At 54.5% G+C, this 26,067-nt stretch overlaps 1 protein-coding gene across 1 annotated transcript; it reads left to right on the top strand.

The window, feature by feature from the left end:
• The first annotated feature begins 11,603 nt into the window (after window positions 1-11,603).
• On the top strand, window positions 11,604-17,542 carry RSPO1 (R-spondin 1). The gene is made up of 5 exons (XM_064172436.1): window positions 11,604-11,857; window positions 13,633-13,824; window positions 14,615-14,764; window positions 15,121-15,309; window positions 16,428-17,542. Exons 1-5 carry the CDS (start codon window positions 11,764-11,766, stop codon window positions 16,583-16,585), a joined length of 783 nt encoding a protein of 260 aa, XP_064028506.1. The 5' UTR covers window positions 11,604-11,763; the 3' UTR covers window positions 16,586-17,542.
• The last annotated feature ends 8,525 nt before the right edge of the window (window positions 17,543-26,067 follow it).

The following is a 26,067-nucleotide window of genomic DNA, read 5'->3' as shown; positions in this document are numbered from 1 at the left end:
CCCTCAGCTACGCTGCGCCGCTCGCTAATTACCGCCGTGTCCGGTAGCCCTGCTCCTGCCGCGGCTTTGTCAGCGTTTCCATTACACAGCTCCGTCTTCAGGCTTTAGTGCTCAGCTATAAACATTTGCTCCAGACTGAAACTTGATCTACAGCTGTCAGCCGGGGGCTGCAGTGCTCTGGGAGATCAGAAGGGAAATAGTTGGCTGCTCAATGTGGGTGTAAAACAGTAGGATCTCTGCTCCGGTTGAATATTGCACTTCTAAAATCAGAACTGGGTTTGTCCCAGAGTAACATTCAGTGGTATTTTAGAGTTTGCTAAAATAGAAAGTTTAAAAGCCTCCAAATATAAACAGAAAAGCTCTTTAATAAGGAGACTTGCACCAGTGACCACTCAGCATTGGCCCAATATTCAACCCACATCCACTCACGCTCCTGTGAGATGGCAACGAGCTCAGAAGGTGCTGTTTATGAGTAGGAAACTGGGGGATGTTTAACGAGGTGCCAAAGAAAATGCAGGATGAATAAAACTTCCCCTACACATGCACTGACATGAGCATGCTGCAGAGGAAAAGCTGCCCTTGAGTTTCTGCAGCACCCCTCGAAAAGCACAGCCTGCAAATTACCTTCAGCCAGAGAGAGCATCTGGACAAGGCAAGGCTTAGAGAGGGGCAAGCCTCCAGTCCAAGACTCCCAAGAGAGAGAAGTGGAACATGAAGAAGCAGCAGCCTCCTTCCCAGCTGCAGAGAGCCTGGGTGGCCCTGCAAAGCAGGGGGAAGATGCACAACATCCTCCTGTACTGGAGGTGGTGGTCTTAAGCAGTAAGGGAGGGAGGATGGGGCAGAGATTGCCATCCTTCTTCACCCACCCTTTGAATGGGGGTGGGTCTTGACCCCACAAAGTAGGACCATGCAGCCTGCCCAGGCTCTGCTGTGCTCTTGGGGACTCCAAAGGCAGGTGACAATCCTCCAGAGGAGACTGATGGGGTCCATGGGGCACAGATCACTGCCAAGAGACTGGCCAGTGGTTTGCCATATGAACTTGCTCCTGGGACCACCCTCCAGGCAAGAGGGCTCTCAGCAGAGCCTCATAGCCAGGGGCATCTCATCAGTCCCATGAGAGCCAGGCACCAGGGTCATTCCTGTGGAGACCTACTGCTGCCAGCCACATGGCATTGCCAGCCACTGTGGAAGCAGGCAGCCACTTTTTCTGGCTTGTACAGAGAGACCAATCCAGGGTCCAGCATAACTCTGTGGCCTTGTGCCCCAGGAGCAACAGATCCCTCCCCACTTGAGCCCCTGATCCAGGAGCCATGAAAGGCAATGGGTTGTGCCTGTGACTCTCCCCAGGCTACTCTGGGGCTAGGGAACTTCTGCCTCCTCTGTGGGGACAGACAGGATGGGGCTGCCCACTGCCAGGCACAGCCAGGTCAGGGTGGCATCACACACCAGAAGGCTGGAGAGGACAAGCTGCTGGATGCTGCCAAGGCCAGATCCTGCTCAGCCTGCCAGATGTGGTGAAGGTGCCTGAGCACTGACATTTCCCTGTGTGCCCACACAACACAGGGATCCATCCCACATCTCTCCTAGCTTCCCCGGTTAAGATGGAGAAGGGAAGGGGACCTGAGGATGGCATGGGGAGGGAGAGGTCCTGGGCTGCTGATCTGTGATGGAGGGCAGGTGTCCCAGCACAGCCTCCCTGCAGCCACGCCGTTTCCTCCCGCTGCACAGGATGGAACTTAACCAGGCTTTGGAGCTCTTCACTTAGTGCTTTCCCCCCTCCAGAGCATAATAAGCTGCTTTTAATATTTAACATGTTTATTAGCAGATGCAGTTGTGACAGCTGATGACTTCATACGCCAGTTAGCACTGAAATGTGAGCAATAACTCGGCATTAACTGCCATAAATAAAGCAAGACTACAAAGGCAGCGAGCTGGTGTCAGTGCTGTAATTCACTGAGACCCCGTTGGCTCTGGAGGCAGCGCTGGAAGGTCCTCGCTGGGAGCTCCAGTCCGGGTTTTGCAACAGTCACAATATTTTGGCTGGATATTTTTCTTAGGAGGTGGTACTAGTGGGGTGGAATTCCCTCATGCAGGAGTTTGCACTGGATGCCTTTACAAAGCTGGATACTCTGGTAATAATAATAATAAAAAGCCCCTGCCCGTGGATGGGGATGGAGTCTACGGTGTTGAGACCAGGATTTATTAATGTGCAAATTGCTCTGATATGATCACATACTTTCTGCTTTGCACACGCAGGGAGCAGCGTGGGCTGATGGAGTATGAACTAGCCTGGGCGATCTTTACGAGCTGAAAGCCTGCACATCACAGAAGGGTTTGTTTCTCTGCGCTAAAAAAAAAACCAAAAACAAAACAAAGCAAACCAAAACAAACCCAAAACAACCCAAAACAACCTGGGAAGCTGTTTAAAAACCTGCTTTTAACCAAAACAACAACAACAACAACAACAACAACAACAAAATCAACCAAGGGAACAAAATACCCAGACCCAAAGGCACCAGACTGCTCCATGAACTCGCCATGAATGTGTTCTTCATTGTTTTTGACAGAAACCTGTGTGTAACTTTTCTCTGGAGGAGCCGAGGATTTTTGTAGTTGGTCTTGTAGAGGTTTAAAGCTGAGAAACCAGTAGAGTCTTTTTTAAATCACTTCCCCCCCCCCCTCTCCAGCAGTGATGAGGGAGTGACAAGTCAGAGGTAAGGGTTTCAGAATGCATGTTTGTTTAGATGAAGCTTTTGCAATGTGGGCTGCTAATGAGGAACGCAAGCCTTGTCAGCATCCGACTTGCGGGTTTGCCTTGTGCAATGTGGATAATGAGCGCAGACAATGAGAGCTGGGAGAAATCGCAGCAGAGCTGCTGGGCTCCCCGGCTCCCCCCACCCCCAAGGTGTGTGGGGCTGTGCAGGGAAGCTGGGTTGCTGCCTGCTGTCCCCTGCCAGCCCCGGGAAGGGGACGCGGAGGGCTCGTTGCGGCATCGAGCCGTTCGCTGGAGCTCGCTGCTGACGCTGGACCAGCCCCAGGGTCCCGCTGGCCGCGGCGCAGTCAGAGCGGGCTGCGTGCCCTGCCTGCCCTGCCTGCCCTGCCTGCCCTGCCTGCTTCCCGCCGACTTCCAGAGCCAGGAGCGTGCCCGTGCTGGGAGATGAGGGGACGAGGCGGCTGAGCAGTTGCTGGCTCAGTATTGTCCTGGCTGCCCCTAACTTGGCCTCCCGCAGAGGACAGCACCTATGGGGGCACAGCGGGCACCCAGAGAGTGGGGGGTAAGTATTTGCTCCCTGGGCTTTGGGTGGGGGATCGGTGAGGAAATGGTTAACAGAGATCATGGCTATAATCAGACATCCCTGGTAACTCCCTGTGCTGATGTGCAGGGAAGCGCTGCTGGATCCTGGCGCTGGGCTGCCGAGCCGCCGGGGCAGTGAGGGCTTGGGGCTAGCTGCAGCCGGGCAAGGACGCAGGTCCCCAAGGAGGGCTCAGATCAAAGTGATGGCTCAGCCTCTGCCTTCCTGGTCCTCAGTGCTGACTGAGTCTGGGTGCTGCAAGATGTGGGTGTGGGTGACTGGGGAATGGTCCCCCCTGGACTGTTGGGGTTTCTTGTAACTCACATGTCCGTGTGCTCTTGAATGGCCCCGGAGATGGATGAAGGGGAGTTCAGGTGTTGTGCTTTGGATGTGAAGGGGTCTTAGAGTAGAAGGCATTACAATAGGGTAGTACTGGCAGAAGCATGTTGCATGGCATGGCAGGCATGGAGCCTTCACTCTGCTGCACAAGCATCAGCAGGTACCTGTTACCTGAAGGTCTGTGAGCCTGGCACAGTGCTTACAGTGCTGTTGTGGTGGGCAGGTTTATGCTGAGATCCCGTGGGGACCCAGCACTTGTTGTCTGAGACATCTGCCTGGAGTGTTCTCCAAAGCCCACCTGGCATCCAGGAGCATCCTGCCTGCCTGATCACCTTATCCCAAGGCGACAGAGGACGGGTGGGAGGATGGTGGCAGCACAGTGGGCCTGGGAATGCCGACACTGCGACGTGCCTGGAAACCACCCTGGAAAAAAGGCTCGTTTCAGCTGGATAAGCTGCCCAGCCCCAGCACAGCTGCTGCGAGAGCAGCAGCACCACCCTGAGGGACACAGCAGGGAGAGAGCTGGGGTGCAGGGGCATAAATGTGACCCCCTGAATGCAGCCAAACCAAGCTGGCCATGCCGGTGGGTGCAGGCAGCAGCAAAGAATCAACTCCACATTTCCATCACCTGAGCCAGATTCTGCTGTGCTACAGAGCCATGAGACAGCAGTGAAGGCCAGAGGTGGGAGCCAGGTGAGTCTGTTGTGGCCTATGGTGACCACACAGCTGAGAATGGTGGGGACCAGCAGCAGAGACTCCTTCCCTGGTGCTGTGCAAGGGTGACCTGTTGTTTCCTTGAGGATGGAAGTGCCTGCCTTTGCCTGAGACACCCTTCCAGCTGTACCCACCACCAACCTGCTCTCTGAGGATGCTCCTCTGAGACAGCATATGTGCAGCCAGGTGGCATGGGCTGGCTGCAGGATGTCTGTTGCTGCAAACCACCCTGAGTGGTGCCAGGCTCTAGAGCTCAGAGCTGGGTCTCCTGTCCTGGTGGTGCTGGTTGCTGTCCCGCTTCAGAAAGGCAGAGCTCACATCCACTTGTGCCAAGCTTGCAGCAGTGGCTGCTCTGGGGAAAGCTCATGCCCAGAGGCTGGTGATCATTTCCCCAACTGTGTTTGCTTTTGCTGGGATCAGGGCTGCTCCTGGCTCTGCGTGGCTCAGGGTTTCCAGGCAGTGACACTTTGGTAGGGGAGCCAGAATGGGGAATTCCTGCAGGAAGCTCACTCTTGGCAGATGTTTCTTTTGCACATGGCCCAGCAGAAGACCCCAGGTGCTGCCAAGGGTGCTTGGCTCTGGATCCAACTCTGTTTGCCTGGAGAAACTGTGATGGGCACAGCAGCTTGAGGCTCAGTGGGCTCCTGTAAGCTCTGGAACTTTTCTTTCAAATAGCCTGCATTTGAAGGCAGTTGTGGAAGGTTGCTGTCAGTCCTTGTGCTGATATAAGAGGGAGATTTGGTACTGAGCTCAATGTGTGCACACTTGTGTGGGATAAGAGCCCTGGCAGCCCTGGCTGTGCATTAGACCTCCTGCTCCCTGCCCACTTGGGGTCTGGAAGGGCAGGGGCTGTGTGACATGGTTGGTATCTGCTCTGCACTCCCTGAGGAACCTGCTGGCTGTGAAGATTTTAGGGCTGCTGAGGAGCCCTTCTGATGGCAGAGTGAGCTTTTCAGTGCCCTGGTCTGCATTGCTCTGATATGGACTGGTTTGCAATTCCTGGTCTGAAATTTGCTTCAGTTGCTGCTGTTCTCATGCCTTTTGCCCCTGGTTGGTGTTTGGTGAGTTACTGAGCTGTGGGAGGCTTGAACCTGCCTGGAGCTGCATCTAGCAGAAGTAGGTTTGCTTTTGCAGTGACTGTGGCTGAAGCCTCAGGCAGCTCCTGGGGTTGCAGTGCCGGAGCTGTGCCTGCCTCCAGTGCATTTCCAGCTGCTGCTTTGTTTTGGTGGGAAAGCAGCACCCAGTGAGCCCTCAGCCTGCTCCAGGGCCTTGCTGCTGCCTTCTCCTCCAGACCAGCGTGGCCTCTTCTCTGTGCTAGCAAGAGGGAAATGGAAATCCCCTTATCAAAAACTTCCTGATGGTTTCGAGCTCTGCAGCACAAAGGCTCCTGGAGAGAGGCCTGTGGCACCACTCAGCACAGCACCGCTCGGGGCAGCTGCTGCCTAGGCACTGCCCATGGCAGGCACAGAGCCGAGCAGAGTGGGGAGTGAGGCTGGCAGGGAGTTTAGGGTGCTGCTGCTGCAGAGCTCCCCAGGGCTGGGCTTGAGGGGGCTGGTGGTGGGCAGCAGCCTCTCCTTGGTGTGGTCCCCATCGGTGGGTCACAGCATGGCCCTGCAGATCCTGGGAATGCAGTGCAGAAGCTGGTGGAAGGAGTCAGACCTCAACAATGCTGTGGAGAACTCTGCTGCCAGATTGGGTTTTATGATTTTATTTTTTCAGTGAAGTTTATGGGTTAGGGATTTTGCAGAACTTGGCACTGGGATCTAATATCAAATGAAGACCTTCTGCTTCGGAAATTTGACTTAATGCAGCCTTCTTTTATTGCTTCAAGGATTAAGCAGAACAAAGTGGCTCTGCATGTGCATGCGGAGACGTTAGCTGCCTGGAGGCGTGTGAGACACCCTGTGGCAGCAGTGATGGTCGAGCCATGTGTGTGTGGGACCTTCTTCCACGGAGGGTTCCACAATGCACTCGCGCAGTGTTAGCATCGCCTCTGCCTTGCCGACAGGGAAACATCCCTTGGAAAAACAGTGGGAGAGAGAAACTTTCCCAAAGAGCAAGAGGGCCCCAGAGCCGCTGCCTGTGGCTCCCTGCTGCCTTCCTCTGCTGCAGGGCTGGCTGAGCAGGCAGGCAGCTCCAGCCATGGGGCCACCCAGAGTGGGCAGAACGGCACAGGCAGAGCAGAGCCGTTGGGTTTGGGGAGCACCAGCACTGCGGGCACATGGTTGGATGCCTGTAAAGTAGGAATGATGGTGCTGCAGGGCTGAGCAAGCTGTCTCCCAGCAGATGGGGATTTGGTGTTGTTGGTCCTGCAGCACTTCAGCTTGCAGTGTCTGCGCAGCCGTTGCTGCCTCTGCCTGGAGGGCTCTGTGCCAGGGCAGCTGTGCAGACAGCACTGAGAACCCTTCGGTGGTCATCTCTTTGCCCCCTGCCGTGCTGCTGCCCTCCAAGCCTGGCTCTGGTGACTGTCTCTGACTGTACCTGGATGAGGCTCCTGCTCTGCATGCCCACAGGCACTCGCTTGCCTGGGGCTGGTTCCTGGTTCCTGACACCCGTGTCTCCTGGCAGGGCGCAAGGGGAGATGTGGGCTCCAGAGCCTGCTGGCTCTGCTCCCTCCCTGGGCTGGGGAGCCCACGGCCACACCTGGGGCTGCAAGCTTGAGATGTCTTGGGGAGGCTCTGCCTGCCGGAGACTTTGCCAAGGCAGGGCAAGGCAGCAGTGAGATAAACGCGTGTGTGGGCTTCCGTTGTTTGAAAAGTGCCTCCTCTCCTGCTGGCTATATCCCACCTGCTGAGCTCTAGCTGCACTGCACAAGCAGCTCGGCCACTCTCCGGGGCAGGGCCAGGCTGAGAAGGGTGCAGGGGGCTGCTCATGGTGGCAGCAGTGCCACCCCATTGCCAGCGTCACCCTATCCTACTGCTGCTTAACACTGGCCCGAGGGCTTTGGTGGTGCCAGGGAGCTGTGCCACCATCAGATGGGAGAGCTGATCCTGGTGCCAGTCTGCAGGAGCTCGTCTGCTCCAGCCCCTGTGTAGTCTCTTTTTTGTCCCTGCCAGTACCCACTGGGAGCTGACCCCCTGTGCCCCTGCTCTGGCTGGCTCCGATGCCAGGCAGCAGCTCATAACGCTGTGAGTGAGGACAACCATGGACCCATCTGTGTGCAGGGCCCTGCTCTCCCCAACAGCCCACTCTCGTTTTCTCCTCTTCCTCCTCCTGCTCCCCTCCTGGCACCTCAGGCACCTGTGTGCCACTGTTGTTATTTGACAGACCTGTGTAAAGTTTACCGGGAATGAGGCTGAGGATTCTGGCAGCGTGGAGCTGGCTGCTGCCATCAACCCTCCCGAAGCTGGACTCTGCCTGCCCTGGGGGTAGGGTTTGTCCTGGGTGCTGTTCCCATGCTTGAGCCTGCTGGGACCAAACAAACCCGGGTGAAACCCTACCCAACCACCACTCTCCCTGCAGGCAAAGCTATTTCTGAAATCTGCTCTCCTTGTGGGTTGACATCCCCTGGACAAGGTGAAAATCAAATCACCCAGCTCCAGGACCTGGAAACCCCAAACTCCTTTGCACCCAGAGCTGACGGCTGGCGACTGGCGGCAGCTGCCCTGGCAGTTCCCAGGGGTTCACTGATGCTGCTGCTGTAACTGGGCTTTGTGCTGCCTCCAGCCCTTGCAGAAGCATCTGGTCCTTCTCTCCCGGGCTCCGTAAACCTTTGGAGAGCCCGTTTACATTAGGGACAGCCCGGTGCACCCCGCCAGAGGCAATACATCAGCAGCCCAGTTCTTGTGGATTAGGTCTCGAATATCCCGGGGATATAATGTTGGTCTTTCTCACCTTGTGTGTAGGAGGACTAATGGTAAATTATCTGGATGGTTTACATTTGCTGGTTTGTATTGGAGCTCCCAAGGACCAATTTATCCTGATTGAATTGCAAACAAGGCTTACTGTCATCCTCAGATGCAGAGGCCAGGTCTCTCCCTACGTGAATTCAGAGCAATTCAGGTTACCCCAAATTCTTCCTGTCGATGGGATAATGGCATAAATCCTGCTAATGTTTAGACTGGAAATTGTTTGCAGCAACCTGAGCTTGAATGATGGCTGCAATAGCAGAAAGAATCATCAGCTGTGTCCCGAGGTGAGGGTGGGAAGAGCTGGGAGCTTGGCTTTTCTGCTGCAGCCTCTGCTGGTGGGCAGCGCCGCAGACACCACGAGGGAGGTTTTGAAACAGGGATTGTGCTGGTGACCTGCCTTGGCACTGGCTTCTCAGCACCCAGGGTGCCAGCAGCTTTGCTGTGCTGAGTGGTCAGCTGCAGCTGCCGGCCCAGGCTCGATCTGGACGAGACAGCAAGGCAACAAGGAGGACAAAGCACCTGCTTGGCTGCTCTGTGCTGTGGCCTCAAGGTTTCCCATGGCACTTCCCTGCCCTCTCACTGAACATGCTCTGAGGGATGGGGTCTGCGGCGGCAGCACAAGCCCCACGCTGGCTCTTGGCACGCTGGGGATGTGTTTGCTCCCAAAGAAGATCCCTGCTGCTGTCCCCCTCTGAGGGGACTTTGCCTAAACTGCGAGTGTTGTGTAAACACGTCAGGACGCGAGCGGGCTCAGCCTGGGCTCCCTGCGGCCGCACTTCACCTGCAAAGCTGCCGCAATTAAAATCCGGGGGCAGCAGAGCAGGCTGGCAGCACCGAGCTCTCCAGCTCTCATCGGGGGAGGGTTTGGACCTCGCTGTGCCAGCGCTCCCCCTTCACCCCAGCTAACACCCCCGAGCTCGGTGCGGTGCCAGGCATGTGAGCGTGGTGCGGAGGGGGAGGATGCGAGTTGGTGCAGCGGGATCCCTGCTCTGGTAAACACTCCCACAGCCCAGCTTAAGCACTTGACAGTGTTTATAAAGCAGCTTGCAGCAAACAGAGTGGGAAGTGCAGGACACGTTGGTGTTTACACAAGGGACTAATTATTTATTTGAAGTGCTGCGGAGGAGCTGTGGGCTGTAACCACGAGCACGTGGGGAGCGCTGCTCCGGCCCCGGCAGCTCGGCGGAGCCGCGGTGGGGACGCGGTGAAAAGGTCAAAAGCCATCGAGGCAGGAGGGTGATGGCAGCGCTTGGCAGTGCCCAGCGGTGAGCCAAAGCTGCTGCGAGGTGCCCACATCTGGGTGTCAGGCCTGGCTCACGTCTCCATGCAGCAGGTGACTCGAGATGCTGCCAGCCCAGTGTATTGCCTTCAGTTTTGGGCTCTGCTCTCCAGTTGAAGCGGGACAGGGATTTGCTGGAGAGAGTCTAAGGGAGGGCTATGAGGATGATGAGGGGACTGGAGCACTGCCTGGTGAGGAGAGGCTGAGGGACCTGGGGCTGCTTAGTCTGGAGAAGAGAAGACTCAGAGGGGATTTGATCAATGTTTCTAAATATCTGAGGGCTGAGGATCAGGAGGGGGGGACAGGATCTGCTCACTGCTCCCTGGGATAGGACAAGCAGCAATGGATGGAAGCTGCAGCACAGGAGGTTCCAGCTCAACACAAGGGCAACTTCTTGACTGTAAGAGCCCTGGCACAGGCTGCCCAGAGAGGTTGTGGAGTCTCCTTCTCTGGAGCCATTCCAGGCCTGTTTGGATGTGTTCCTGTGTGCCCTGAGCTAGATTGGATGGTCCTGCTCTGGTAGGGGGGTTGGACTGGATGATCTCTTTGGCATCCCACGATCTTGTGTTTCAGTGTGGCCATGGGCAGCCCCCTCCATTTGGGTGTTTTGCTGCTGTCACAGTAACCGTCCTGAAGCTTGGCTGGAACAGAGGGTGCTGCTCCAGTGGGTGTCCCCTGGGCAGATCCCCCATCCTGAGGAGGGCATGGGAAGGGTCAGCACCCTGGAGCCTGTGCCCATCCTGAAGGCAGTACGCAGGCTGCAGCCAGGCTTGGTTCTAGCACCATCATCAGTGTCCGTTTAGGGCATCATCCACTGCACAGTTATTACAAAGGGATTAAAGCCATTTTCTGTTTCATTTGACTTCACAGAGCAAATGTTGTAGCCTTTATTCTCACACAATGGCAGCCAGTGGTGGGGATTCGCTCTGCCAGCTGCAGAGAGCAGTGTGGCTCTGCCTGGCAGTGCCAAAGCTCTCAATACAGCCCAGAGGTCACCTTTCCTGCGTGGCAGCTACAGGGCACATGGAGAGCCACCTCACAGGTCATTTCCCAGGGGGAACAGGGCACTGCCCCACAGCTGGGCAGCGCAGGCAGCAGGGGCAAGGTCTTGGATGCTCCAGGGCGAGGATGGGGCATGAGACAGTTGCCAGGCTGGCTGCACCTGGATCCGTGCCTGCTGGGCTGCCACCCGGCAATTTCCTGGTGCACTGTGTTTCCCTTTGCTGTCAGAGGTTCACACAGAACATCTGGTTTGTTGCCCAGCCTGCCCTCCTGGTATTGCCATCTCATCACCCTGTCGTGCCACACATGTTGGGCAGCTTGGTGAGGGCAGCATGGCATTCACGGGCACAGCACTTGGACCTGTGCTTCCTGCTGAACGCCTGCCTGCCTTCCTCCATGGGCAGAACAGCTCCTGTGCTCGGCCCTGCTTGGCACTGCCCTTGCCCACACAGGCAGCACTGACCCTTCCCTGTTGCTCCCGGGAATAGACGCTGGGAGGTTTGGAAATTCCTCTGAGCAGTGCTCGGGCAGCTCATGGGACGATCCCGCCCCGTCCCCAGACAGCCTCGTCTCCAGCTTGGGACCGAAGGCTCGCTTTCTGCTCGGCTCAGCTACCAGGCTCAGAGGTGCCCACTTGATGGGAAACATCTTGAGCGCTTGGCAGTCCGCAGAGGCCATCTGCTACCCGAGGAGGGGCAGCCGAGGGGGACTGGCACCATTTAAAACAAGTCCCAGCAATCGCTGTGCGCAGCCCTGGCAGATGGCAAAGCTGCATTAGGCATTCCCGACCTGCGCTCGCTCTCATTAACACCACCGTGACTTGCGGCTGAGCGTGGAGGGTGATGCCACTCCGGGTGCCCACATCCCCTGCATGCTGCTCCCCTCGTTCACCCCATGGCTCGTCTGCTGCAGCGCTAAGCCCAGCTGCTACGGGAGAGATGTCAACTGCCGGGTTAATCCCTGCTCCTCTTCCTTTGCAGTTCCTGCGAGTGCACTTGGAAGCTGCAAGCAGCTAACGCTGGCTGCCACAGCCCCCAGATGGGACTAGAGCCAAGCCCCTGCGCTCCTCACGGGGATGAAGGTAGAGCCATGTTACCTGCTACCTAAGCTCGCTGCTGCTGCTGCTGTAGTTGGTGGATATGGTCCTGTACCAGGCTTCGTGCACAGACTCTCGGCTCTGATCCCGCCTGAGACATTGTAGCGGCAGCAGAGAGAGATCCCCAGCTGTGGAGCGGGCTCCTCCGACCACCCTGCGACGGAGGGGCTGCAGCGCTGGAGAGTTACTATGCAGCTTGGACTGTTTGTGGTGGTGGTTTTTCTAAGCTCGATGGATCTAACAGGCAGCAGCAAAGTGATGAAGGGCAAGAGGCAAAGACGAAGTATGTATGAAACACTTTTCTTCTCTCCTCCTGATGCTGCGCGGTTCCTGCAGATGGTGAATGTGAAAGCTGGGCAGAGCCTGGGGGTGCTCTGTGAGTCCTCAGAGCTCCCCAAGCCCCACACCCATGCAGGGATGTGCACTACCCTGTCCCACTGGACCTGCCACCGCCCTGAGCTGCAGGCGACTGCCCTGGCAGCTGCCCCCACTGACCCCACGGGCAGCACCAGGCAGGGGTGGGGAGATGTTGCCCCCTCCAGCCTGCGGCTCAGGGCAAGGGCTGCCTAGTGCCAGCTCAGCTGCTAAGGGCTGTGGGGCTCTGGCGTGGCCAGGCCGTGGTGTGACTCGAGCTGAACGGGGGTTTAATCATCCCTTCAGCCCGGATGGTTGGCTCCAGCTCAGAGCTCACACAGGTCAGCCAGGCTGAATCAGCCAGGAGCAGCCACACGGCTCTGCCCTCGTTTGTGCAAGCCAGTTTTAGAACTGTTTTACATTAAAACTGGTTTAAATTGAATTATATTTAAATTATTTTGTATTAAAGCTGGGACTGCTGAGCCCTGTGAGAACAAGGAAAACTTGATGTCATGGCTAATGCTATAAAGTGCAATTTCCACTGAGGACCCAGTTTAGACCTTTGCCATAGAAGCAGATCCTGGCACAGAGGCCCAGTGCTGCAGGAGGGGTGGGATGGATCCCCTGTTGGGAGGGGAGTCCCTGAACATTGAAGGCCAGGGCCCAAAATGCCACGAGGATCTCCCAGTCCAGACCTGGCAAAGCTTCCTGGCAGCAAGGCACTGAGGGTCTGTAGGGCTGGGGAACCCCTCTGTGTTCTCTTCTCTTCCCTAGGGCTGTGGCAGCCTCTGTGCTCACGGCCCCAGCGATGGGGCAGGGACGAGCACCGGGGGAGCTGCCAGGGTCTCGGTTCACTGCAGGAGGAGAGGAGTTTTCTTTCCTCTTGGTCTGGCACGTGAATGCTGCAGTGCTCCACGCTTGCTTTTGAAGTGGAGTAAACACAGTATTTAACAGAACACATTTGAAGCACACAGCTTTTCTATAAACAAGGAGGCTGCTTGCATAATGAACTAATAAAAATAACCTGCATTCTAGCCTGCAAAGAATGCAGTTGCTTTCAAAACAAGCAGCATTTTATATGATAATTAAAAGCAGAAAACTCTCAAGAAGACATGGGATTGAGTATTTTTCTTGGACTGGATTTAGGAGCTGAGAGCCCACCTCTGTTTTGAGGGCAGAGAAGTCTCCTGCCCTGCCAGATACAGTTAACGTAAGCAGGGTCAGGGTGAGATGCGGCTCAGGGCACAGCAGGGCTCAGAGCACAGCGCAGAGTTGGTCAGATGGTTCTGCTGCAGCACCACACAGCTCAGCTCCCTGCTCCTCCCACTTCTTGTCTCTAGCTCGGCAGGGTGGCACTGCCAGCTCCAAGAGAGGACACGGTGGGGAGATGTGGGTGTCTGCCCAGCACGGATGGGCAGCCTGAGAGGAGGCAGCGCTGGGACTGTGCAGAGCTGGTGCTTCTGCTGGGTCCTGCTCCTCACTACTGCTGCTGTTCGGACTCTTATATGTCTGTGCTCGGGATGATGCTGGCACCTGAGGGCACTGGGCATGGGGGAGCAATGCCAGAAGCCACAGAGAGCAGCATCACAGCAGAACCCCAGGCTCGCCCCAGTCCCTGCCCCTCTGCGCTGGTGCTTTGGGATCGCAGCCAGAGCGCACCAAGCCCTGCTGTGTGGGCACTGACCGCTGCCTCTCCTCTTCCAGTTAGCACTGAGCTGAGTCAGGGCTGTGCCAGGGGCTGTGACCTGTGCTCCGAGTTCAACGGGTGCCTGAGATGTTCCCCCAAACTCTTCATCCTTCTGGAAAGGAACGACATCCGGCAGATCGGGATTTGCCTGCCCTCCTGTCCCCTGGGCTACTTCGGCCTTCGCAATACAGACATGAACAAGTGCATCAGTGAGTGTGGGCTGGGGGGCAAAGAGGGAGGGTGGGAGTGCTTTGCAGGGCATTGTGCCACCTCTGGTCAGGTGAGAGGAGATGCTGTGGCTGCAGTGAAAGGGAGAAGGCAGCGACCTCCCCAGGGAATAACTCCATCATTTACACTGATGGTAGCTAATGCCCCTTGAATGCAGCTTGGGGCCAGGTTTTGCTGCTCCTTCCCTTTGAACAGCCACTAGAGGTGGCCCAAACAGTGTCCTTGGATGTGGACAGGCTTCCATTGCTCCTCTTTTAGCTTTTAAGGTGCTGCTTGTACAAGTTCCTATTCCTTCTCTCCACATCCACCACAGCCAAGCAGCTCTCTGACCAAGACCTTTGGCTCTTTCAGTCAGAACACCAGCAAGAAGCTGGGCATGGAAATAAGAGAGTTTCGTGCAAACCACCCTCATGTCCAAATTTTCACCTAACTCCTTTGCAGCCTGTACTGTACCTGCAGCTGGAGCTGTTGGTGTGGGACTTCAATCCTTGTACTGTCCCATTTTGGCCATCTGAAGCTCACAAGCTGAACACCAGGCTAAATCTTTTTCCACCTTTCCCACCTGATTTCAATCTGACCATACCTGCTGCTGGCTGTGAGAGCTGCAGCACAGGAAACAGGGCAAAGCAAACTGACTTCTGTCCCAGTGGCACAACCGGGCCTGGCAGGAGGCTCAGAGACTCACCCTGGCTGTTGGCAGACCACTCTTTAGCTTCCTGAGTCTTCTGCTCACATCATCCTACATGACAACTTTGTGGTTCTTTTCCTCAGAATGCAAAATTGAGAACTGTGAGTCCTGTTTCAGTCGAAACTTTTGCACAAAGTGTAAGGAAGGTTTGTACTTGCACAAAGGGAGATGTTATGTCACCTGCCCCGAAGGCTACTCTGCTGCCAATGGCACCATGGAGTGCAGCAGTCCTGGTGAGTGATGTTTGGGCACGCTGGGGAATCCCTCAGAGAGGATCTGTTGGTGTACTTGTGCTGAGTGGATGAGAGTACAGACCAGATCTGGCCCTTTGGAGGGTAGAGCCCTCTGGAAACCAGCCTAGATGGGAAACAGCACCCAGCATTGCTGCTTTGTGTCTCTGAGGGGTGGCTGAGAGTTCGTGCAGCACAGCAAGGCTGGGAGGGGAGGCTTGGAAACATAGGGAAGCTGCTGGGCAAATACATGCCCTCAGCGAGCCTAAAACAGGGGAGGGCTGCAATGGTGAATATGGGCTCTGGGAGCAGCAACACAGAAATGAGAGTCACCACTGGCCTCTCTTGTTATCTGGCAGCACAATGTGAAATGAGCGAGTGGGGGCCCTGGGGGCCCTGCTCCAAGAAGAGGAAGCTCTGTGGCTTCAAGAAGGGCAATGAAGACCGAACGCGGCGGATCCTGCAGGCTCCCTCCGGAGACCTGTCCCTGTGTCCTGCCACCACCGAGGTGCGGCGGTGCACCGTGCAGAAGAACCAGTGCCCCGAAGGTGAGCGGGGGGGGGGTGGGGTGGGGGTGTCCACCACCCCTCCCAGCACCCTTCGCTGGTCAGGCTCCAGTATTCAGCTGATTGTCCTTGTCACGAACGCACTGCGCAGCTCCCTCCCCTCTGCAGCGCAGGGAACACGAGAGGACAGCAGTTAAGGAAGCTTCCTGGGTGGGAGAGGCACAGCCCCTGGGTGGGCGAGGCACAGCACAGCTGGTCCTGTGCCCCGTGGGCTGTCAGACAGCTCAGCTTCTTCCCTGGCCACCACAACACCGAGCACACCTGGGCACTGCAGGGACTCGAGTCCTCCTCTGCTGAATGCTTAGTCCTGTGTTTTCCCAGCAATGAGTGTCTGCAGGATGGGTTGGTCATCGCCTTACAGAGTGGACAAGGATGGCAACTGGGTAGAGTGTTTTGGGGGAAACCACTTCTGAGCAGTGGCTAAGAGCTGAGGGCAAACTCTGGGCAGGGGGAGGTGGATGCAGCAGCTCTGCTGGCAGCTCCTGAGCTAAGGATCTTGGTGTGTGGCTGCTGAGAGACACAGGTGTCAGCACTGCTGCTGCTGCAGACTGGCTGTGACAGACCCAAACCACAGTATCACAGTATCACCAAGGTTGGAAGAGACCTCACAGATCATCAAGTCCAACCCTTTACCACAGTGCCCAAGGCTAGACCATGGCACCAAGTGCCACATCCAACCTTGCCTTGAACTGCCCCAGGGACGACGACTCCACCACCTCCCCAGGCAGCCCATTCCAGTGCCTAATGACTCTCTCAGTGAAGAACTTTCTCCTCACCTCGAGCCGAAATTTCCCCTGGCGCAGCCTGAGGCTGTGTCCTCTTGTTCTGGAGCTGGCCACTTGAGAGAAGAGAGCAACCTCCTCCTGGCCACAACCTCCCCTCAGGTAGTTGTAGACAGACAAACCCTGATGGGAGCTTTCTTCCCTGCTTAGATTTAGGCAAGAGCTCAGAAGACAAAGCCCAGCCTGGCAGACAGGGAGGCTCTTGGGCCCCTCACTGTGTGGCAGGAGGTGATGGCTTACCAGGTCACCAGCAGCAGTGGGTATGGGCCAGCTCTCTCTGCTCGGTGACCCTCATGATGCCTCTTTGCTTTGCTGCAGGGAAAAGGAAGAAAAAGGAAGAGCAAGGAAAGCAAGGCAATGTGAATGGGAACAGAAATCGGAAAGACACCAAAGATGCCAAATCTGGCACCAAGAAGAGGAAAAGCAAACAGAGAGGGGCTGTGGTCCCCGTGACGGCCGCTAGCTCTGCCCAATAGCTGCCCCTTTACATCACTTGATGGCAAGACTTCATTGCTGCTATGTATATGAAAGCTTTATTGAACCAGAGCACTGCTACACAACACGTAGACACATCCAGAGAGACAGACATATACTCCCAGACCGACCCACAGACCCGACAGGAACCACACACACAGTATTTAAGGAGGCTGCACACACACTGCACCCAGGATCGCGGATGGACGCTGCCAAGGAGAGGAGTGGGAGCACAGCCAGAGGGAAGCTGACCTCCCCAGGGCCCCATGGAGGATGCTGCGAGGAGGAGAGGTGGAGTATGAGCCAGTGAAAGACCCAGATGTGAGACTCCATGACCAAAGGCCTTGACTGGAGACCAGCCCTGTGGCCCCAGCACAGCACAGCTGCAGCCAGGGGGTCAAGACTGGACCCATATGCCCCTTCTCCTTGACCTGGGACCTGGACTCAGATGAAAGCAGTGGCCTCTTTCTCTTCCCCTACCCTTTATTTTGTGTTTTAAGCTGTATGACTTTATCACTGCGAGTCCATGTTAAACGTTTGTGGTAAGGGGTCAGTGGCATCTGCCCTGAATCTGCTTCAAAGAGTTATTTCAAATTAAAACAAAAAACCCAAACCAAAATGACAACTAGCTCCTGTGGTTCATGCCTTGGCCCCTGTGGAGGCTGGTGTCCCACAGGACAGAGACTCACTTGGGCAAGGGAAACTCACCAAAGCTTTAAGAAACCCCCAGGAAACTGTTGCCAGCTGCGCGGCAGCCACAAAGGAGCCATCCTGAGCTCACAGGACCCCAGCTGAGCTCCGCCGAGCCCCGGAGGAATTGCCCGCGGCAGGATCCGGTTAATGTGCAGCACATGGAGAGAAGGAGAGGTTGCAAAAGCCACAGAAACGTCGTGGCTCTGCCCGTGCAGGCACAGCTGCAGGAGCCTGCCCTGGGCTTTGGCTGCGCTCGCCCGGCTGCGTGGGCATCACCCAGGGAGCAGCAGGAGGGCAGGTGGGTGGGTGGCGGGGGGGAAAGGCACAGCTCGGGCTCTGCAGAGGAGAAGTAAACTCTAGAGCCTGGTAGAAGCTGCTGGTTGTGCGTGGTGCCAGCTGGAATTGCCTGGGTTCAGCACAAGTGCTCCTGCTCTACCAGAGCTGACATCTGGGCAGAGAAGCTGGGGCCAGGAGCATGCAGGACAGAGACCTCAAGAGAGCCGTGCGGGGTGCAGGTGGACGCTGCCTTCTCTGCACAGGAGCTTTACCCTCCATGGCCACCACTCCTCTTCCTTGCTACTTTAGAATGTGCTTCCTTGATACAGACATCCCCTAGAGTGCAGCAAGAGCCCTCAGGTCCTGAGGGACAGAGCCAGGGGAGGTGCCCGGGATTCAGAGATGTGCCCGGGGTGGCTCAGTGATGTGCCACTGAAGCTCCTAGGCTCCCCTGGTGAGGTGATGGGCAGCAGAAAGCTGACCCCAAAGCTAACCCTGGTGAACTCAATCTCTGTCGTGCTGGTGTTCACATCACCTCCTCTGCTCTGCGAGTCTGAGGGGCAGAGCGAGCCAGCAAGCATGAGGGGACAGCATGGGAAGAGCTCTCTGCTCACTCCAGCAGTGCTGGTTTGAGGGCTCAGCTCCATCAGAGACAACCTCAGCCCTCCCTTTGCTCCATCCACTCTGTGGCTGGTTTGGCTCAGCGCAGGCCGTGGGAGCTGCACAGTTATTTCGGCTCCAGAGCTGTACCAAGCTCCCCATGACTGCTCTGCTGGCAGCAAAACCTTTCAGCCCATCATCCACTTTGTGCTTAAGTAAACAAGGAGCCGTTATATCTGTTAAAGGGGATTCCATTTCAGCACAATGATAAACGACCAGCATTCCAAGCAGAGAGAGAAAGAGGTTCTTGAAAGTCATCCTCTGAGTTGTTTATGGATCATGATCAGACGATTCCTGAAAGCCTCCCAGCTGAAAGCTCAGCTCTCACTTTGTTCCCTAGCCTCAGCTAGCCTCTGAGACACAAGCATTTTGTTTGTGCCATGGTGTTGCATGTAAGCAAACCTCTTCTTCCCTTCTGCTTTTAGCAGCAGTAATCTGTTACCCTTTCACCACCTTCAGATTGCTAACTCAGAACCTCTCCTGCTGCAGCCTCCCAAGCCTGCTCCCAACAAGGACTAAGCCAAGGGAGCATGTTTGGGTTGTGCAACCCCTACTGACTGGACCCCTAACTCAGTAACTCATGGCAATATTATCTTTGACTTAAACTGCACATCATACATCAACACAACCATTTCAGAGAACTCTCTAGAGAAAAAAAAAAATCAAACTGATAAACTTCTTTCTGTTGTAGCCTTTCTCCTTCTTTCTGCCATTTTCACGTGATCACAGAATCAGCCAGGTTGGAAGAGACCTCCAAGCTCATCCAATCCAACCTAGCACCCAGCCTTGTTAACCCAGCCCCAGCACTAGAGGCTGGGGACAGAGTGGCTGAGAGCAGCCAGGCAGAGAGGGAGCTGGGGGTGCTGGGAGAGAGGAGATGAAGATGAGGCAGCAGTGCCCAGGTGGGCAGCAGAGCCAATGGCATCCTGGGCTGGCACAGGAGCAGTGTGGGCAGCAGGACAAGGGAGGTTCTTGTGCCCCTGTGCTCAGCACTGCTCAGGACACCCCTGCAGTGCTGTGTCCAGTTCTGGGCTCCTCCATTGAAGAGAGATGTTGAGGTGCTGGAAGGTGTTTGGAGAAGGGCAGCAAGGCTGGGGAGGGGCCTGGAGCACAGCCCTGTGAGGAGAGGCTGAGGGAGCTGGGGGTGTGCAGCCTGCAGAAGAAGAGGCTCAGGGCAGAGCTCATTGCTGCCTGCAGCTGCCTGAAGGGACGTTGTAGCCAGGTGGGGTTGGGCTCTTCTGCCAGGCAAGCAGCAACAGAACAAGGGGACAGTCTCAAATTGTGGCAGGGCAGGTCTGGGCTGGATGTTAGGAGGAAGTTGTTGTCAGAGAGAGTGATTGGCATTGGAATGGGCTGCCTAGGGAGGTGGTGGAGTCGCCGTCCCTGGAGGTGTTGAAGCAAAGTCTGGCTGGGGCACTTAGTGCCATGGTCTGGTTGATTGGCCAGGGCTGGGTGCTAGGCTGGACTGGATGATCTTGGAGGTCTCTTCCAACCTGCTTCATTCTATGACTCTTTCCTTAGGTTGGTCTCATCTCCACTGCCAAGCACACAGACACTCTCCTTCAGCCCCACCAAACGAATCTGTGGTGGTGTTCTCTCCACGGTGTCACTCTAAAATATGCTTCTTGAAGCAAAGAAACAAATAAATGGGTTTGCTGAACAAGCTTTGTCTGCTTTATTCACCAGAACTGGAGTCGAATCCCAGCTAATTGAATATGTCTGGGGAGAAGGAGCCTCTCCTTAGTAACTTCTGCCTGCTGCCCAGGAGCCAAACCTACCTGCAGGGATCACAGCACAGCAACGCTGCTGCTTCCACGTCTGTGTGTGTCTGTGCTCTGTACCTGGCCCACCTGAGCTGGAGGAGCAGCTGCCAGATGTGCAGACAGACAGATCCTTATCAAAAACTCTGCAGAACAAACTGGTGCTTGTTTGTGAGACAGAATTCCACTCAAAATCCATAGGAACATTTCTGGGCAGCTTGCAGGGCTTTGGGATAACTCAGCCCAGTGACTGGAAACAAAGTGCAAGGAAGAACTCAGCTTTCCTGGGCAACCTGTTCCAGTCTCACCAGCCTCACACTAAAGAACTTCTTTTTGAGATCCTGTCTAACCTTGCTCCCCCTCAGTTTCAAACCATTCCTCCTTGTCCTGTCTCTAGACACACTGATGAAAAGTCTCTCTGCAGCCTTCCTGTAGGATCCCTTCAGGTACTGGAGGCAACTCTAAGATCCCCCTGCAGTCTTCTCCAGGATGAACATCCCCAGCTCCCTCAGCCTGTCCTCACAGCAGAGGTTCTCCAACCCTTGGATCATCTTTGTGGCCTCCTCTGGAGTCAATCCATCAGTTCTGGGTCCTTCTTATGATGGGGACACCCTGGGGGCGTTCAAGGCCAGGTTGGATGCAGCCTTGAGCAGCCAAGACGAGTTGAGTGGCAGGGAGGTTGAAGTAGATCATGACTAAGATTTCTTCCAACTCAAGCCAATCTGATTCTATATTGACAGCTTCCAGTTGTAGCTTTGGAACTGTTTAATTCCTATCTCATTTGCTGACATTTGGGGGCTAAAGCACACAAATTTCACCAAACACAGGCTGCTCATAGGCTGTTCTTATCCTCTCTGTCTAACATAAATCTGCATGTTCAGCAGTCACAGCCAAGTTAAATGTGCACACACACTCCTCAGACAATCACTTACTGGCTCTCAGGCCCCCCAGAGGTGGAGGCAATGTATATATTCTTTACCTCTTGTTTATGTTAAAATGATTTCTCACTCAGAAGAAATCTGAGCTTTGATTAAAGGAAATAGAGTAGGATTGTGAAGCAGGTTATCCCTAAGACTGCTGCTTGGATTACACTGTCTGAGAGCACCGACAAGGCTGTTTTAGAGAAATTGACCCATTTTATTGTCAGAAACCTTCCCAGAGGGAGATGTCAGGCCCAGGGTTTTGTACAGATCTCTGTTAAAATAACAGAAAGAGCAGCTGTAGGTAAGCAGTCACTCGGTGCCATGGTCTAGTTGACTGGAGAGGGCTGGGTGCTAGGTTGGACTGGATGATCTTGGAGGTCTCTTCCAACCTGCTTGATTCTATGATTCTATGACCACAAACCAGGCCACTGCCAGCTAGACAGAATACATTAAACCCAGCTGAAGGCCAAAGCACAGAATCAGAGTGCCATAGAATGGTTTAGGTTGGATAGGACCTCAAAGATCATCCAGTTCTAACCCCCCACCATAGGCAGGGACACCTCCCACTAGCACAGGTTGCTCAAGACCTCATCCAACCTGGCCTTGAACACCTCCAGGGAGGTTGTGGAGCACAGAAGCACCCAATGTGATCAAAGGTCTCTTCCAACCTGGCTGATTCTATGACTCTAAGGAGGCTGATGCTGCCTTCATGCCGTTAAACAAAACAAAGCAGCTCTGTGCCACACCGAAAAAGCGCTGGGAGCACAAGTCCAGTCTTGTTCTGAAATCTTGGAAATCTATTTTTCCTTCATTTAATTGACAAAATCTGTAATCATACAAGGAAGGCCTGCCCTGCCAAAAATCAAGCATCACTGGGTTTTAATAATACAATGGGAATAACCCCTCAGAACATATGCAATTATGGCAGTGAGTCATCCTGATGGCATCACGCAACCACAGTCCCTGGGATTTTGACAAGGAAGAGGCCACAGGAGATCCAGAGATGATTTTGTTCCAGCCATGGCCAGGCTACTCGTGTCAATGATGCTAAGGCCTGGCACCCACCACGAGCCCCCTCCCTGAGCTGTGGCACGCAGAATGGACTCACCCCACTGCAGCCAACTCAAGGAGACAAAAAAAAGAGTCCAAAATTGAGCTGGGAGGATGCACCAACAGCAAACAAAAAGCTTGTGAGTCATACAGCAGCAAAAAGTGGGTTTAGCAGAGTGAAATGTCTGACTGGTGTTATCAGATACACAAGCAAACAACCACAGCTACAGGGGTACTGAGAGTTAACCACCAGCTTCTTGCCCCAGTTATGCCATTTTGGTCAGGAGAAACACGAGAGGGAGGAAAGTGCAGCTTGAAAGGAGGAATTTAGGCTGGTTTAAACACAATTCCTCTATGCTATCAGTATCATCTTCTCTTCTGACCCCAAAGCACAGCTTTATGGCCCACTCCAACTGGGAGCAGGGGGCTCCCTGTAAGCCAGGCTGGGGAAAGTGGTGCTGGGACCTCCCTGTTAAAGCTTTCGACGTGGGAATTCAACCATTAACTCCGAGGCACTAACCAAGAAAAGTTCTCCACTACATAACCTCATGTCTAAAGCAATTTCTATTCTTTCACAGAAAGAGACAGCAGCTTTCTGGATGCACTCCAAGGTGTCTTGCTAACAATAAGAAGAGTGTTTTCTTAAGGAAAAGGAAGAAAGAGTGGGGGAGAACAGAGCGAGGATTACTCAACTATTTAGTCTAAAAAATCTGAAAATCAAAAGGATCTTCTGACAGATTGATATCAGCTCTAATAGAAAACACACTTGTCCTGGGAAAACTCTTCTGCCTGAGCCTCCAGTCTGATAGCTTAAACAATTATCTGCAATTTGGAATTAATTTTTTATGCCCACATCAATGTGTTGGGTTTTTTTTTAATGCCCAAGGCACAGATAACTCTATTAAGGGTGGGGGGAGATGGGGGGAATGCAACAGAAATCATAGGCTTAACCAAAACAGCCTGAGAAGTCAAAACTGCCATCTTACAAAACATCTCCCAAGTCTTGGCTCATTGGAGCTTGGTTGTACAACAGGGACAGGGCACTGCTGTCGCAGCCAGGAGGCTGGTGAGAGGTGAGATTGGGGTACTGACAGTCGACTCAGCAGCTTCTATGCAGCAGTGCACTTTATTAGGGCCATGAAACTTCTTAAACAGTGCTCAGAGGAGGTCTGTGCAATCAGTTTGAGGCTGGCTCAGAGACACGTGCAAGGTGCAGATAGGTTACCCTGGGTCAAAACAACCTGCGGTTTCCACCCCAGGGGCCGGCAGGTCCAGCCCCCTGCAGGGTTGCGTGGGTTGTTCACTGTAGCTTCCAGCTCAAGGACATCTGAGAGAGTTGGGGCTTTTCAGTCTGGAGAGGAGAAGGCTCCCAGGAAACCTTATTGTGGCCTGCCAGTATCCAAAGGGGGCTTCAGGAAAGCTGCTGATGGACTTTTTAGGCTGTCAGGTAGTGATAGGACTGGGGGAAATGGAACCAAGCTAGAAATGGGTAGATTCAGACTGGATGTTAGGAAGTTGTTCAGCATGAGGGTGGTGAGAGCCTGGAACGGGTTGCTCAGGGAGGAGGTGTTTCAGGACAGGCTGGATGAGGCTCTGAGCAGCCTGATCTAGGGTAAGGTGTTCCTGCTCCTGGCAGGGAGGTTGGAAATGAATGATCCTTGTGGTCCCTTCAATCTCTGGCAGTTCTGTGATTCTGTGACTCAGCACTTAACATTTATTGTAGTTATTCCTTTGGAAATTCAAGTCATAAACCTCTGAATCTTATGGGGTGCATAAGAGTGCTGAGAAACAGCCTTATAGGCTATGGACTATGACCTGTGCAGTGACCTTAGACCATTATCCACCTGAAAACAAATCAATCTCTTTTCCAACCAACCCCCAGAGCATCTGAAGAACTGCAGCTTGCAGCCACGATGGTGTGCAGTGAGTTTGCTCAGTCCACGTGTAAATGAGGACAGTTTGAAGCAGAAGCACTCATGCTTTGAGATAACAATTTGTAAAAGCCTCTCTGTCAGGCAGCTTAATCGAGTAAAACCCTGAGTTCCATCACAGTCATATGCTGCCTGGACCTGGCTTCCCAGTCAGGATCTCACCTGGTACTGAACAAAGTCAGTTCTAGATTAATTACAGAACAAGGCAGAATTTTAGCCACTCTGACACAAAGGAGTGCCAACGAGATTGGAGTTTTGTCCCCCTTTCCTTGTCAGGGACTCACAGACATTCCCTACATGCTTGTTCAGTGCTTCTCAAAACACCTCACAGATTGAGTCCTGCCCTTTTCACACATTGACAAGCGAGCAGAAAGCAGCAGTTAAACACAGAGGAGCTCAGCCTAGCTGAGGAGGCCCAGCCAGCACCCGTGGGTGATGTTAGAGCAATCATCAAGCCTAGTCCTACATAACCGGGGGGCCACCAGGCCCCCCGGCCTTTTTGATCCCCTCCACCACTCACCCAGTGCACTCACCAGGGTGGGAGACTCACCAGTGGTGATGGGAGGAAGATCCTCTGCCCAGTAGGGCAAACTTGGAGCTACTGCCTCTTCTGGGGCCGCTTATAAAGGGGAGTGAGCAGGGAGGGCAAAGTGGTCACACCTGGGGTGGGAGGAGACTGCAACAGCACCCAGGTGCTGTGAGTTTGGGTGAAAAAAAGGGGGAAATGTGAGGTGGGAAAGGAGCAAAGATTGTATTCTTCACAGCAAGAGTGATTGGCATTGGAATGGGCTGCCCAGGGAGGTGGTGGAGTGCCCCATCCCTGGAGGTGTTTGAGAGGAGGCTGGATAAGGCACTCAGTGCCGTGGGTGAGTTAATTAGAAGGGTTAGGTGACAGGTTGGACTCGATGATCCTAGAGGTCTTTTCCAACCTGGTTCATTCTGGGATGCTGTGTGACATCTCCCAGCACGAGTTCTCACGTTTACCAGCTCTCATCCTGCTGCAGGAGAATTCTCCCACAAACTACCTACAACAATCTGCTGAAAAGCATCAAAAGCACAAAATTGCAGGAGCTGTGTTATTGTCCTGGCTTTAGAAGAGCATTAGCAGTGCTAGGAGGAAATGGAACTGGCCGTGAACGCTCTGCTGCTAATGAGCGTTTAGAAGCACGGGGCCAGACCTTGGTTTGGGGAACTGTTCCCCAGCGTGCTGAGCAGTTTGGCCCCAGCCCAATCTCTGGTCTAAATTAACACCATTTTAGTGGAGCTTTGTTAATTCCCTCTAGGTGAGGATCTTTCCAATTTCTATTAAAATCTGGCAGGGAGATGAGCGCAGGCTTAGTCTTTAGACATGTGCCTCGATTTGGTTGAAGTTCCTGCCCTGTCCATGCAATTCTTTACACCCATATACAAAAAAAGAATCATAGAATCATAGAATCAAGCAGGTTGGAAGAGACCTCCAAGATCATCCAGTCCAACCTAGCACCCAGCCCTAGCCAGTCATCCAGACCATGGCACTGAGTGCCTCATCCAGAATTTGCTTCAACGCCTCCGGGCACGGTGCCTCCACCACCTCCCTGGGCAGCCCATTCCAATGCCAATCACTCTCTCTGCCAACAACTTCCTAACAACATCCAGCCTAGACCTCCCCTGGCACAGTTTGAGACTCTGTCCCCTTGTTCTGTTGCTGGGTGCCTGGCAGAAGAGCCCAACCCCACCTGGCTACAGCCTCCCTGCAGGCAGCTGCAGACAGCAATGAGCTCTGCCCTGAGCCTCCTCTGCTGCAGGCTGCACACCCCCAGCTCCCTCAGCCTCTCCTCATAGGGTTTGTGTTCCAGGCCCCTCCCCATCTTTGTTGCCCTTCTCTGGACACCTTCAGCACCTCAACATCTCTCTTCAATTGAGGAGCCCAGAACTGGACACAGCACTCAAGGTGTGGCCTGAGCAGTGCTGAGCACAGGGGCAGAAGAACCTCCCTTGTCCTGCTGCCCACACTGCTCCTGAGCCAGCCCAGGATGCCATTGGCTCTCTTGGCCACCTGGGCACACTGCTGCCTCATCTTCAGCCTACTATCTATCAGTACCCCCAGGTCTGGGGGGTACTCCTGGCTGCTCTCAGCCACTCACTCCCCAGCCTGTAGTGCTGCTTGGGGTTGTTGTGGCCAAAGTGCAGAACCCTGCACTTGGCCTTGTTA

Source organism: Pogoniulus pusillus, chromosome 37 (assembly GCF_015220805.1).
Source record: "Pogoniulus pusillus isolate bPogPus1 chromosome 37, bPogPus1.pri, whole genome shotgun sequence".
NCBI classification, from domain to species: domain Eukaryota; kingdom Metazoa; phylum Chordata; class Aves; order Piciformes; family Lybiidae; genus Pogoniulus; species Pogoniulus pusillus.
This window is presented reverse-complemented; position numbering and strand designations above follow the sequence as displayed.

Bases quoted from the DNA above. Each gene is read 5' to 3' on its own strand.
- RSPO1 (XM_064172436.1), top strand. From the start codon at position 11,764: ATGCAGCTTGGACTGTTTGTGGTGGTGGTTTTTCTAAGCTCGATGGAT. The intron at 14,765-15,120 runs GTGAGTGATGTT...GTTATCTGGCAG, and splicing joins CATGGAGTGCAGCAGTCCTG to CACAATGTGAAATGAGCGAG. The intron at 15,310-16,427 runs GTGAGCGGGGGG...GCTTTGCTGCAG, and splicing joins GAAGAACCAGTGCCCCGAAG to GGAAAAGGAAGAAAAAGGAA.